General features: G+C 40.5%; 1 protein-coding gene across 1 annotated transcript in view; it reads left to right on the top strand.

Moving 5' to 3' along the window:
- esama (endothelial cell adhesion molecule a) overlaps positions 1 to 9,842 on the top strand; it is a 142,506-nt gene extending 132,664 nt beyond the window's left edge. Inside the window, exons 3-8 of the mRNA XM_060908214.1 lie at positions 134 to 273; positions 745 to 940; positions 5,095 to 5,250; positions 5,422 to 5,544; positions 6,119 to 6,251; positions 8,924 to 9,842. Coding sequence (XP_060764197.1) covers positions 134 to 273; positions 745 to 940; positions 5,095 to 5,250; positions 5,422 to 5,544; positions 6,119 to 6,251; positions 8,924 to 9,374 — 1,199 coding nt within the window. The 3' untranslated portion in view covers positions 9,375 to 9,842. The remainder of the gene's footprint in view (positions 1 to 133; positions 274 to 744; positions 941 to 5,094; positions 5,251 to 5,421; positions 5,545 to 6,118; positions 6,252 to 8,923) is intronic.
- Positions 9,843 to 13,847: the final 4,005 nt, after the last annotated feature.

Below are 13,847 nucleotides of genomic sequence, written 5' to 3'. Positions count from 1 at the left end.
CAGTGTATGTCTGTCGTCAATATTATACATTGTGCTGCAGCCCAACCGTTTTTGAAAGGTTTCTGTAAAAAGACATTCTCTGTCTCTCTGTGCCTCAATCTCCATGTCTCATTATTCCTATCTCTTTTTTTAGGTCTTCTGGCCCAGCTTCAGTTACCCCAGACAAATGTGGTGGTGATTCAGGGGCAGACAGTAGTCCTTCAGGCCTTATACACAGGAAGTGACCTCAGTGCAGCCACTGTCATCTGGAACTACTTGAAACAGCCCAAAATAGTGGGTAACTTTTTTTTTTTTTTTGGTCATGAAGAAAGTGATGCATCATTTTGGACTTACAGTGCCCTCCATGGTGCCAATAATTGTAGTAGGCACTGTATGGAGTGACCAACTGAAAGGAAGAAAATAAAATCAGCAAGGAATGATGGATATGGGGATTTTCAAATCTTTGATGCATATTTAAAATGGATGTGTTAATATCAATAATATTAATTTTGACACCATGTAATCATCAGCCTTTAAATCATGACATTTGATGTACCTTGGGTTGATGTGGAAAAAGCACAGAAATTATCCCCTTCAGACACAAGGAATAATGCTATAGAACTTCATGTGTACAATTGTACACATAATGTCCGAAGGGGTTATAACAGAAAAATGACAGCATTTTATGAATTGTGTAGATTTTATTATCACTTATTTTATCTTTTTTTGTTTGCCTCTCTCTCGTCTCACTTTCTCTCTCTGTAGGTCATTTCTTATACAAATGGGGTTATCCACAGCCCTGAGTATAAAGACAGAGTGGGCTTTGTCAATCAAATGCCCAATAACAATCTGTCAATCTATATCAATAGCACGGTTGAATCAGATTCGGGACTATATATGTGCCAGATTGTACTTCCTGGGAGTGTTGAAAGTCCAAAGGAGCTGACACTTGATGTGATGGGTGAGTCCAAGGAAGAGAACCACTTCCACTTGTGAAGCTTGTCTAGAGCTCCTACTGGAGTTACAGCAATGCTTCTGAAGGCACTGTACATATACAGTACACACACACACACACACACTTATTTATTTATTTATTTATTTATTTATTTATTTATTTATTAGACCTATTGCTTGGCTCAACTAGCAGCAAGTTTGCTATGTACTGATAATGTAGATGAGGCTAAACACCATAAAATATGCAAGTTCTTGGCCCTGGCTTGTTTATTGCTGGTATAAGTCCACATTTGAGCTTACCTTTGTCATAATAAGGTATTTTTCTTTATCTGGAATTTCCCATAACATTCTGGCACAAAACTTGCCTGGAAATATCAGTCAACATCTGTACTTTTGTAAGGCTTTATAGCATCTTCAGTGCATTTAGAAGTCCCAAATACTAAATAGTTCAGGATGTTATAGTATCCCAAATCCAGTAGCTGGTTTGCTGAACACTTTCAAGTAGTATAAATAAATTTGTGGGCAAATTAAGAAGAACAAGCCTTTATTTTTTATTTTTGTTGAATATAAACTCAAGCAGAACGAAATTGCTCCTCTGCAATTAACCCATCTGAAGTGGTGAATGTGCTCGCGCACACATACACACACACACAGAGACAGAACAGTGTGCAGAATAAATAAATAGACACATTTGTGGGTAAATTATGTGGATCTGTGATGCCTGCATGTTTCAGCTTTTGAATGTAATGCGATCTGCTGGTATAAAATAAATTTGTAATAGTTTCAGAGAGATTGTACTGACTACACTTATCTCAATTTTCATTATTAACTGTCGCAGCTGTTTCTTTGTTTACCCGGCAGTATGGCAGATGCTGCGTGAGAAACAAAAATCTGTGACATCACTGAAAGTTCTCTGTATTTTATTTCAGGTAAAACACTCACAAAGAATGCCTTTAACTCCGTGGATTGTCATTGGAAAAAATGGCAAGATCATGGCCGCACACTGCGACTGTATCTCTCTCTATATTTATTTATTTATTTATTTATGACCAACAAAAAATGTCAGGGACCCCAATTTGGCCAGTCATGTGGGTCCCGGGACCCAGAAAGAAAAATCCTAGTGCCATCCCTGCCTACAGTGTAAAGCTAGAATCAACATGCATGTGTCTTGTAGCCTTTGAGCAGGTAATCAATACGGTCCATACAAGCCCATGGACCATGACCCAAGCTCACAGCTGATATCAGAGAAGGGTATTCCATGCTGATTGGCTGAGTGTGTGCAGTATCCCGCGTTGATTGGACGAGTGATGCGCAATTAATATTCATCAGTAACTTGTGCAAAAATGGCGGAGCCTTCAAGAGTGAGCAAAACACAGACGGGTTGCAGCTTAATTACTGAGTTTTTCACAAAGTAAACTGTGGAAAACAACTCAGTAACAGTGGCAGACCATAGTTGTGAGACCGCGACGGCTAGTTCGCTGCAAGTTGCTGACCAAATTTTGCCAAATACCAGGTTATCTGATTTTTTTTTTTTCATTTTATTGTGGCTACTGCCTCATATAGAGGTGGTAGCCACTATGTCATCATGCTGTAAGAATGTAAGAGTGTAACAATCACGCACTGCGCATGCGCATACACGTGTTCCAATTAAAATGGCCGGTGAGTGTATATAATTCAGTTCACCATTCAAAATAAATGGACTAGACTAAAGAAATTGCTTTGAGACATGTTTATGCTTATTACTGAGGGAAAGTGCATTCGTATTTTAAAATATACTCCAGGTTGTCCTCCTTTCCTTGCCTTCTTCTGGCAGTGGTCCCATGTGTGATGTAGATGTGACGCACTTCCGAGTTGTTACTGGAAGTTGTCAAAAAGAGTATTGCTGGGTTTCACATGATGTCACATCCACCTCATTAGTTATTCAGAACTTTAGCTGGTGGTCTACCAAAGCTCAGTCGACAAAGCATTTGTATGGAGAAGGTGCGATGCTCGCATGAAAAATACCATACACTTGCATTGTCTTAGGTTGTTCAAATCGATCAAACCGTGAAACTGATAAAAGTTTCTTCAGGGTTCTTCAGGGTTTTTTATTAAAAAAAGGGTGAACGAACACAGGATTTCACAAAAAGACATCGAGAAAGGTGGCTTTTGTTTTTGACTATTTCTTACTGAAATTGAAGGGAGCCGAGTCGAAGCATGCTCGAGTTTGCAGTGATCATTTCGTGAAAGGTTTGTAGATCCCTCTCAGCTATGTCCTTAGTGTTTTCCAAGTACTTTTCTTGCTGTGTCGTTATTTTATGGTACTTTTTTAGTCACGAAGCGCTAAAGTCCCCAGCTGTTTCTTTGTTTACTCCTCACAAAGTTCATATGTATGAAGGTTGCAACAAAATTCTTACCCAGCCATACAGTTACAATGCGCCACGGTCACTTCTCCGTCTTGTTTAAATAAGATCCAGGTCTTTAAAGGGGTTTCTGATGAACTTTGTGAATTATTTACCTGAGAGATAAGAATGAACACAAGTGAGAATCAAGCGAAGTGTTGTTTGTTTACATTTCAACTTGCAGCGCTTTATTGTAAAAACGTGAACGAAAAGCTTAAAAAAAACTTACATGGGCAAAAACAATACAGGAATCATTTGGCAGCAACTTGATATCAAGGTCCTTTACCCAGACAAATACAAAAAAGTTGTAAGCCTCCATACTCTTCCACACTTTCATCTGTTTTGCAGTGTAGAAGGATGTCTGCAATACCAGATGGTTCAAGATGTCGGGGAACTCGACTGAAGGGTAGTTTTCGAGATCGTATGACAAATCCTTCTTTCCCAGACTGTAGGGGTCGATTCCATTGCACATAGCAATCTTCTGAATATATCTATAGCAAGCAGTGGCTTCTAGAGTATGAGCATACTCTGATAAGTTATCACTAGTTGTTTGCACTACGGTGGCCGTTTAGACCACCAGCTATTTCACTTCTGGTAAAACCGCTAAGAAAAGTCACGTGACTGACACCCAGCAATCTAGACCACTGAGCTCTAGCACTGGGCCTTTTCCAGGAAATAAGAGTTTCGGTCATGGCGACAGCGCATGTATGTCAGCCTCGGTTCGGAGGTTTCAGTTTTGAAAATTGTAAGAGGTAAGAGTAGAATAATATAAAGTACAGACACTTGGTATTTTACTTACATTTTACTAATGTGATTTTTAAATTGTTCATTTTTGGATTATGCTTCATTTTTGTGGCTACTGCCCCATAGAGTAAATATATATGCTATATTTACTGTATGGACATGGTATTAGAAAAAACTTTATTTATAAGCAGTAGCCACATGTACCCATAGGGTACCTATTTTCATTGTTTATTGTTCACTTCAGTCTTGAGTATTATGTATTTAGTCATCTGCACTATTGCCAAAATTTAATGATCAGAATTTTGAACATCTCGTGCCATGTTGCATCACCATTCACTTTGTTTGATGTGAAATAAACTGTAGTCTCCTTTGGAACAGTACACTGCTTGTGAGATAAAAGTGGGTATTGTATTGACTTTAGTTTTTTTTCTGTTTTAAGGGTGGGAATTCAGTAAAATTATAAGTAAAATATAGCCTTTTCCCCAACATATTGAACTGGTAAAAATCAAGTCTAGATATCACCAGAAGCCATGAAATGAACCCTTATATTTTAAATTTTTCCAGGGCGGCACGGTGGTGTAGTGGTTAGCGCTGTCGCCTCACAGCAAGAAGGTCCGGGTTCGAGCCCCGTGGCCGGCTAGGGCCTTTCTGTGCGGAGTTTGCATCTTCTTGCCGTATCCGCGTGGGTTTCCTCCAGGTGCTCCGGTTTCCCCCAAAGACATGCAGGTTAGGTTAACTGGTGACTCTAAATTGACCGTAGGTGTGAATGTAAATGGTTGTCTATGTGTTGGCCCTGTGATGACCTGGCGACTTGTCCAGGGTGTACCCCGCCTTTCGCCTGTAGTCAGCTGGGATAGGCTCCAGCTTGCCTGCGACCCTGTAGAACAGGATAAAGCGGCTAGAGATAATGAGATGTTTCTGTGTGTGTGTGTATATATATATATAATGTATACAATTTTTCTGATGATTCAGTGCTCAAATTCTATTTTTATCTTAGTGATCTTAGTGTTATCATTTGTCTCCCTGTATCTTGCAGTTCCTCCTGCCATGCCCATTTGTAAGCTGCAAGGAAAGCCAGAAGTCAAAGCTAACGTCACACTCACCTGTGCCTCCAGCTCTGGCAAACCTGTACCCAAATACAAGTGGTCCAAAACCAGCCCAACCTCTGCGTTCTTCTTCTCCCCCATGCTCAGTAAGATCTTCATACAGATGAGAGCATCATGGCTTGCTATATCATTGAATACCAGCAGACCAGTTTGTTCTGTCATGATTCATTTGACAAAATATAATGCACTCAGTTTACCTAGCATGTACAAAGTGGAAATATCCTCTCAAAATTGCATGAATGTATGTTCCCTTCCAGATGAAGTTACAGGCACACTAAAGCTGAATAACCTGAGTAGGAATATGTCAGGGAAGTATGAGTGCACAGCCTCCAACTCTGCAGGAGAGGCCAAGTGTTACATCAACTTGGAAGTCACCACCTGTAAGTCTTACTGTCTGACTGTTTAAATGTCATATTTTATGTTGTCCTGTACATTTTACTTTCTCATCAAACAAAACAATAGTGGCAGATAACAAAAAAGCAGATACTTACAGACACAGTTAAATGCACGGATAGAATTTTGTTCAATTAGAAAACATTCAGACAAATTTTTGCAATTATTTATAATTGTTTCTATAGGCATGTCTCTTTAAATTTTCCACTTTTTAAAAATTCCACCAATCCGTTAAAGCAACAAAATGCAACTCATTCCACATTCCCATGAACTATTATTATGTGAATATTTGTAAAAAGAGTAACATGGTGACATAAGTAAGCAAAGAGCAAATCAAGCATAGTTATGGAAAGAGCAGAACATACACTTAGTGCATCATTATTTATTTGAAAAAATCTTTTCCTTTATTGAATTACATTTTTGCTCCTCCATTTGTACTCATTGTCTCATTTTCATTTGTACATTTGCACTCAGTCAAACTTTTAAAAAATGCTTTAAAAAACCTATTTGACGGAAATGTCACTTACACAGTATACCATATGTATTGTTCCTGCTGACTAGCAAATAAAGCTGGGGTGATAGCTGGTGCCACGGTGGGTGCAGTGGTGGGCCTCATCCTCATTATCCTTGTAATCATTTTCTTGTGGACATGGAGAAGGAAGGACGCAGAGGAAGATCTGGCCAATGATATTAAGTAAGATTCACTGCTACTTTTTATACCACCTTATATTATATGGACACGAGTGTTTTAGTGGGAAATATGCTACTGGTATTTTTCAAACGAGCTATATCCAGGACATGGAGAACCAAAACAGTGACATAAATCTCTATATGTCACTCATGAGGAAATCGATGAATTATTTTGATAAATTTGGGTACTTTTTGTTTGTGAATGTGTCTATATAATTAAAAGAACATCATATGTTGGCTTGGAGATATGAAGTTTATCTTCTCTTTTTGAAAAATTTGTATTTTTCATACGAAATGCATCATGGATCTGAGTGACATATTTCCCGATATTTCACTCCAGTGGTGTCACTCCCAGTGTTTTCCCGCGGACTTGACGTATTGTCAAAATGGTGAACCAGTTCAAAATTAAAATTCCTTTGATTAACTTGTGTATTTTTTTGTGGCTGTGTCCAGTTTCAAAAAACACACGCTTTCTTATAAAGGCAGCATCTTTAATCGTGCTAAAATGATAACAAACATCGTTTGCCACACCTGCAGGAAACCACAAAAGTGAAAAAAAAAACACCTTACAAAGGCAGCACATCGTGCTCGAATGAGAACATCGAATCACATTAACATATGCTCTCGTATTTGAATTAGATAGAATTTGATTGAAATGTAACAGTTTTAAAACGTTGCAACACGGTAAATGCGCAAATTCATTACAAAGGGAGATCACATCGAGGCATGTAGTCTACCAGCCAGATATGGGGAAAATATATGATTTTCATCCGTGTTTAAAACACTAGCAACACAACCCTGTCATTAAGGTTATGAAAATGAATTGAGAATGAATTTAATTTGCAAAAAAGTTAACATATAATAACAGTAAAAATAGCAATGATAATTATGAACATATGCATTTTAAAGAGATACAACAATTAAGGAGCATATCAGGAACAGATAAAGAAGAGGATCCATCTGATTGTGAAGTGCAGCGCTGGCGGCTCAGTCTGCAGCGAGAGAGAGACAGACGGTGGGTGGATTCCTCCCTATCTGTTGGGGTTTCTCCTCCTTCATCCCTGATTTGTGGTGGTGCATTTAGTTTTGCCGATTTCAACCAGTTGAGCATCACGAATGTGTCAATGAATGAATGAAGCCACAAACTACTGCAGAACCGTTACGGTGTAGAAGAGTTAAAAATCACCATTACATTTTTTATCTTGCGCACCCCCTAGTGGCAGCTCGCGCGCCCCCCACACTTTGGGAACCGCTGGCCTAGAGAGTTGTTGGGGTGATCAAAGGATCGTTGGTTCTGTCTGTCCTCCTGTGAGTCACTGAAAACAGCTGGGTTTTGGTGTGCATTCAGTTGTCTGGGAAGTGTGCCAAGGACTGCATTGTAGGTGGCTGATATTAGTCTATTAGGCTACATCCACACAACAACGGCAACGAGATTTTATTTAAAAAAAAATATCGCGTCCACATGGGCAACAGATCAGTAAAATATCAGGTACATATGGCAACGCAACGCTTGCTGAAAACGATGCAATACACATGCCACACCTCTACGTGCGCTGTAAGACGGTCTCATCGGAGACACCAGAACAATAGAAGAAGTAGGACGCATGCGCATAAACCCCTTCTTCTACCCGGCGTGAAGCACTCACAGGAACAAGCACACAACAACAAGAAGAAGATGGCTGCGACTACGCGAGGAAATCGTGTCTTCTGTGTATACAAATTAGTTTTATTAGTGTGCATAGTTTTATATAATTTAATTTTCTTATTGTGTGTGAACATTTTGAAAAGCATTTTTGTATAATTTATATAACTTTCTATATTGTGTGTGAACATTTTGAAAAGCAGTCTTATCCAATAAAAAAAAAGAAATTCAAGAAATGGTTCAGTTACTTGTTTATTTAAAAGAAAAGCTGTATACAAAAGTGAATGCAATGCAGTGGTTCATACAAAGCAGCAAGAGTGCTGCTTGTTCTAATCATGTGGTTGTGACGTCATCGTAAACAAATCCGTTCTACTCATCCAGACGACTTCGCAACAGCGCCGTTGCCAGATTTTTCCACTCTGGAACCCGTTCTCGTTTTGGGGCACCCAAAACGCCGGTGCCATGTGGACACCAGGCCGAAACGATAAACAATTTTATCAGATTCACCTGAATCCGTTGCTGTGTGGACAGCCTCTTAGTCAGACAGAACTCAGCCTTTTGGATGAGAGGTGAAACGTTTTCAAGAATCTTCAAACAAGTCCAGTTGTTCTCTTTTACCACCCACAACACTTTTCAAGCACTGTTTGAATTCATAGTATAGTTTTAGAAGAGTAACGATTTATGATCCCACTAACTGGTGTCAACCGGAAGAGGAAGGGTTCTCTTCTGAGTCTGGTTCTTCAAGTTTCTTCCTCAAATCGCCTCGCTTGCTCATTAGGGATTTGGTTTTCTGTAAAGCTACATGTGCTAGGCTCTATTGTTAAATGCGCCATATGAATAAAATTGAATTGAATTACATTACTGAAGGTAAAGTGTATCCTACCAGTTACCTATTATTCTTTTTGAACATAAAGTTTGAATTTGTAGTGTATGCTGTGGTATCAAAGGCTAATATTTCAGCTTGTCGTTATCATTCTGTCTGAATGTGATTCTAAGTAAACTGAAACACTTATTTAACCATGTGTCTTAAACAGGGAGGATGCTCAGGCCCCTAAACGTATGTCATGGGCAAAGAGTGGCACAGGTTCAGACATTTTCCCTAAAAATGGCACGCTGTCATCTGTCCGCTCCAGCCCTCTTCCTCAAGACACACATGACCACCACCATCATTACCCTGTCACACAGCCCACTTCCGACACAGCCTCCATCATTACAGGCAGCACAAGCTATCGGCCCCAACCCACAGGCATCTCCAACACCCCGGAACATGCTCTGCCTGGCTACAACACCAACACCACAGTGCCACGCAATCCTCCAGCACCTGCCAGCCCTAACGGAGGCTCCCTACCTAGGACTGAAGTTCTTCAGTCTCCAACCTCACACTATGTTCCTGCCCCAAGTGGAGTGAGCGCCGCCAACCTCTCCCGCATGGGAGGCGTGCCCATTATGGTTCCTGCACAGAATCAAGCTGGTTCTCTCGTTTAGGGCTGAAATGCTTTGGCTGTTTAGAGCATCCCCTGCTGGAACTCACACTGGAAATGACTGAATATGGAGGTTGTTTGATAGTTTTTTCACTGACTGTCCTGAAAATATGCAGTATAATGCTATCTTATTTGCAGAATTGACTTTATGTTTTATATATAGACATAAAACCACTGTTTTAATTACATCAGTTCTATTATTTCATGCATTCACTATCGTTTTTACAATGTTTTTCAGGAAAGTTACAGAAAGTCTGCTCTTGCTGTGACGTGACTGACATACACACATTACTCACTGTTAGCTAGAATGACTTCTTTCATTTGTGTCTTAAATATGTTAAAACATCTAGATAGAAATTTAGGTCTAATACACATTACATGTTTTATGTAAAATCTTTTTATATTAACCTTAAAATGTACTTGTACATAACTAATCAACAAAACCAGAGGAAAATAAAAGCACTGAACTGGCTGTTTTTGGATTAAGTGGAGAGAAATGTAAGTATACTGTGGCAAAATACAGGGGAAAAAAACCCATCCCAAGTACAATTTTAGAAATGTAGCTGTTGTCGTGTTTTTCAGTATAGACTGTTGCAGTTTGTATAGAGATCTTGCAGTCACGTGACCGGAAAGTACACAGCCGCCATCTTGTCGGTAAAAAACACAGCTGAATACTGTTGCACTCGTGTACAGAATGGATCAATTTCAACCGACGGACTACACGGCTCATTTTTCTAATGAACAGATAACTAGATATATGTCTAAAATAAACGACCTACAGATTAGTGACCCTTATGGCTTACCAGACGTAGTTTTCACGACCATGTCAGTGGATATGGAACTGCCAGCGGAATACCCGGACGTGTATAATTACCTCATTAACTTTCCCTCGCTGTTCAGTGGTGAAGCACTGCGTGCTTATAAATCTCTGGACAGTTATCTTTACAGAAATTCAGGATTTGTCAACCCCCCTCAGATGTGGCATCTTGTAAACAAGAAAATAACAATCCTCATTGGACGGGTAAGTCACTTAAGTATTGAGTATAGCACTGACCAGCCGATTATAGAATAGAATAAGGTAATTCCAGCTGTAATTCCAAATGGTCCGTCTTGTTTACCATGGATCTGGCGTTGGAGAGGTAGAGGCTTAGCAGTGGAGGTTTGAGTGGCTGTTTTCTGAGCTTAGTCAACAGGCCGGTGTACCCTCCTGGATTTCGCGCATGCGCAGTAGACTTGGTAGGACAAATCCAAGAGGTAGGATAACTTTACAGAACACCGGCTCTGCAGCCTCGCTTTTGCTTCCTCTCCTGACGCCGCCTCCTTCGCTTTGCTTCCGATAACAATCCACGGAGACCCCGCTGGTCTCGCTATCTCGTCCGGAATGTTGTGCATGTGATGGAAATCGCTACAAACTGTCATTTTCTGCTGGAAACCAATGTCCAGTAAGTCCATACGGTTGTAGTGGATATTGAAGTCCGGTACAGACGAACAACACGCAAAAATACACACAAAAAACATAAAAAACGTGCACAGGTAGGGAGAGCTTGTAGCCGCAGCCGTTGTAGTAGAATTGTATATAGTAGGGTTTTCCAGAGGAAAAGGTAGAAGTAGAACCAGAAGTAGAAGGCGGAAATATGGCGTTTGACCGACAAGATGGCGTCTGTCACAATCTGGATCAGCTGTGACGTCACATGCAAGTGCTCCATATACAAGTATTACTGTAGTTATTTTGCCCTTTATTTCCAAACAGATATAGTAGTAATGATGTATAATATGCAGATAATAGATTAGAAACTCTATTCTACCTGAAACTTTAAATATTTGTTTCTTTGCAACTTTGGTGGTCTTTTCCACACATGAATTAATTCAAAAGACTGAGTGGTATATTAAACCAATAAAATGTTTTGATTGGTTATTTTGGGGAATAATTATAACTTGAGGCAGGCCAGGAGCAGGGGATCCATAGAGAAGACAGTATTTTTTTATCTACACTAAATATGTACATCAAAACCATTATATTTTTGCATTATACGCTCATATGCCACAAAACTGGGCAGTTGAAGATTGGAAAAAGACCAACCCCAGATTCCTGCTCTTGGCTGAAAGGAATGGAACCTGATGCATTGAAGAACCTACAGTTATGGCCCATCAGCCCATGGCTCCGCATGTTGATGCTTTTCTGTTCACCATGGTTGAGTACTTACTTGAGTTATCATAGGTGGGGTTTACATTAGACCGTATCAGCGGATCATCAGATTAACGTTTTTAAAACGATTAGCGTGCACACAGCAACACCAATACACAATTCGCGTGCACACAGCAACGCCAATACACGGATACGCTCGGCTCCGCAGGCATCCTGCGCTCCAAATCACTCCGCCCTGAAGAGCGAGTGCCCTCTGGAGGGTGCACACTCCGGCCCTGCGCAGCTCACAGAGCGCGCGAGTATAGCGCATGAGCAGTGATTCGGGACTGAGCCACTGTGTGTGTGATCTCAGTGTATATCACTTACCACTTGCAAGTGGAAGGATGGCAAGCCTAAAGACAATCATAACTACACAATGGGCAGTATTTGCATCAGTATTTACAGTATTTTCATACTTTTATACTCTTCAATGAAAGGTGATACAAGGCGGAAGTCCGCGCCGTTTTTCAGCAGTCGCGTCACATGACCAACGCCAGCGAATCAGGAAGGTGGATGTCACAGTGACGTTGTCCAATGACGACACCAGCTAGAACTCAGCACAGCGTATCCGCATATCCGCGTATTCTCAATGTTTACACAGCACCGGACCAGACACGATCTGGATTGAATACGTGGACGCTGGCGGATTCCCGTTTCCCAGCGTTTCCAGGCATTTTAGTGTAAACGGACAGTGCATCCGCGAAGAAAACGAGACAGATACGGTCTAATGTAAACTTGGCCATAGTCTACCTATCAACTCAAACCAGTCTGCTTATTGTCCACTGATCTCTCTCATCAGCAGAGCATTTCTGCTCACAAAACTGCTGCTCACTGGATGTGTGGATGGGGGGTTTGTTTTGGTTTTTTGCATCATTCTGTGTAACCAATAATATCTCAGTCAAAGTCACCAAGATCACATTTTCCCCCATTCTGATATTTATGTGAAGATTAACTGAAGTTATCTCAGAACAGGTGCCTTCCCCCTTCTTTTTCCCCAGTTTGGTCACCATCCAATTCTCACCCATCAATCAGCTCTCCCTTATTATACGACAGCATGAGTTCTTCCTCTGGGAAACACGAAGCCAACCAACTGAGTCTTTTTGAACTCCTCATGCCGGGTCACAGGGCAGCATAACACCCTTGGAGGAAAGCACTATCCGCCCAGCTGAACATACTGTAGATGGGCTCATGGATGCCCACAATTGGCTAGTGTCACTGTGACTGATGGGGAGAACCAGATTTGACTTCCATTGCTCCTGCCCAGCTGTGACATCATCAAAATACAAACTCATAATGACCAGGTGAACACTTCTGTTGCACCACTCAGGAGCACTATTTGCATGATTTTCAGCATTGCACTGTTGCCACAGGACCAGCTGTTTGGATAACTGCATGAATGGGCAGGTATATTGGTGTTCTTTACATAGATATTTACATAATAATGTTTATTATTAAGATAGTTACAATTCATAGAAATTTTTATGAGGTTGCTTATGACCCTTTTTCTGTATCATAATTTGTAAATATCAGAAAAAGGGGAAAAAATATGCAGTGTGTTCTGATAGCATGGTTACCAGAAATCACACTACTAGTCCTTTAGGATAGATAGTATAGTTTTGTTGTTTTTTAATTAAAATCAACCCCAACAATTAAATTAATATGCCCATTAAATATCTATGCTCACGGGATGCAATATACCTGTATTTACCTTTTTTCATATTCTAGCACTGATAATAAAAACCAAACAGTGTCAATAAATCAACAGCAATGTTAGAATAATCTAATTGGATAGAAAGGCAGGTCTTTATATACAGTACATGCCAAAATAGTGTGGTCCTTTTCCCATTTTCCTCATGAAATCTTTACAGAATGCTGTGTTGGTAATAATTATACTGTTTGCTGTGAATGAATTGAAGTGCTTTTAAACTTGCAGTTATGCTGTAATGATATAATTATATTGCAATGTTTTAAATCAAGGGGCGGTACGGTGTTGTAGTGGTTAGCACTGTCGCCTCACAGCAAGAAGGTCCTGGGTTCGAGCCCAGTGGCCAGTGAGAGCCTTTCTGTATGGAGTTTGCATGTTCTCCCCGTGTCTGCGTGGGTTTCCTCCGGGTGTTACGGTTTCCTCCACAGTCCAAAGACATGCAGGTTAGGTTAATTGGTGGCTCTAAATTGACCGTAGGTGTGAATGTGAGTGTGAATGGTTGTTTGTCTCTGTGTCAACACTGTGATGACCTGGTGACTTGTCCAGGGTGTACCCCGCCTCTTGCCCACAGTCAGCTGGGATAGGCT

The sequence above is a fragment of the Neoarius graeffei genome, chromosome 25, assembly GCF_027579695.1.
Source record: "Neoarius graeffei isolate fNeoGra1 chromosome 25, fNeoGra1.pri, whole genome shotgun sequence".
Lineage (NCBI taxonomy): Eukaryota > Metazoa > Chordata > Actinopteri > Siluriformes > Ariidae > Neoarius > Neoarius graeffei.
This window is presented reverse-complemented; position numbering and strand designations above follow the sequence as displayed.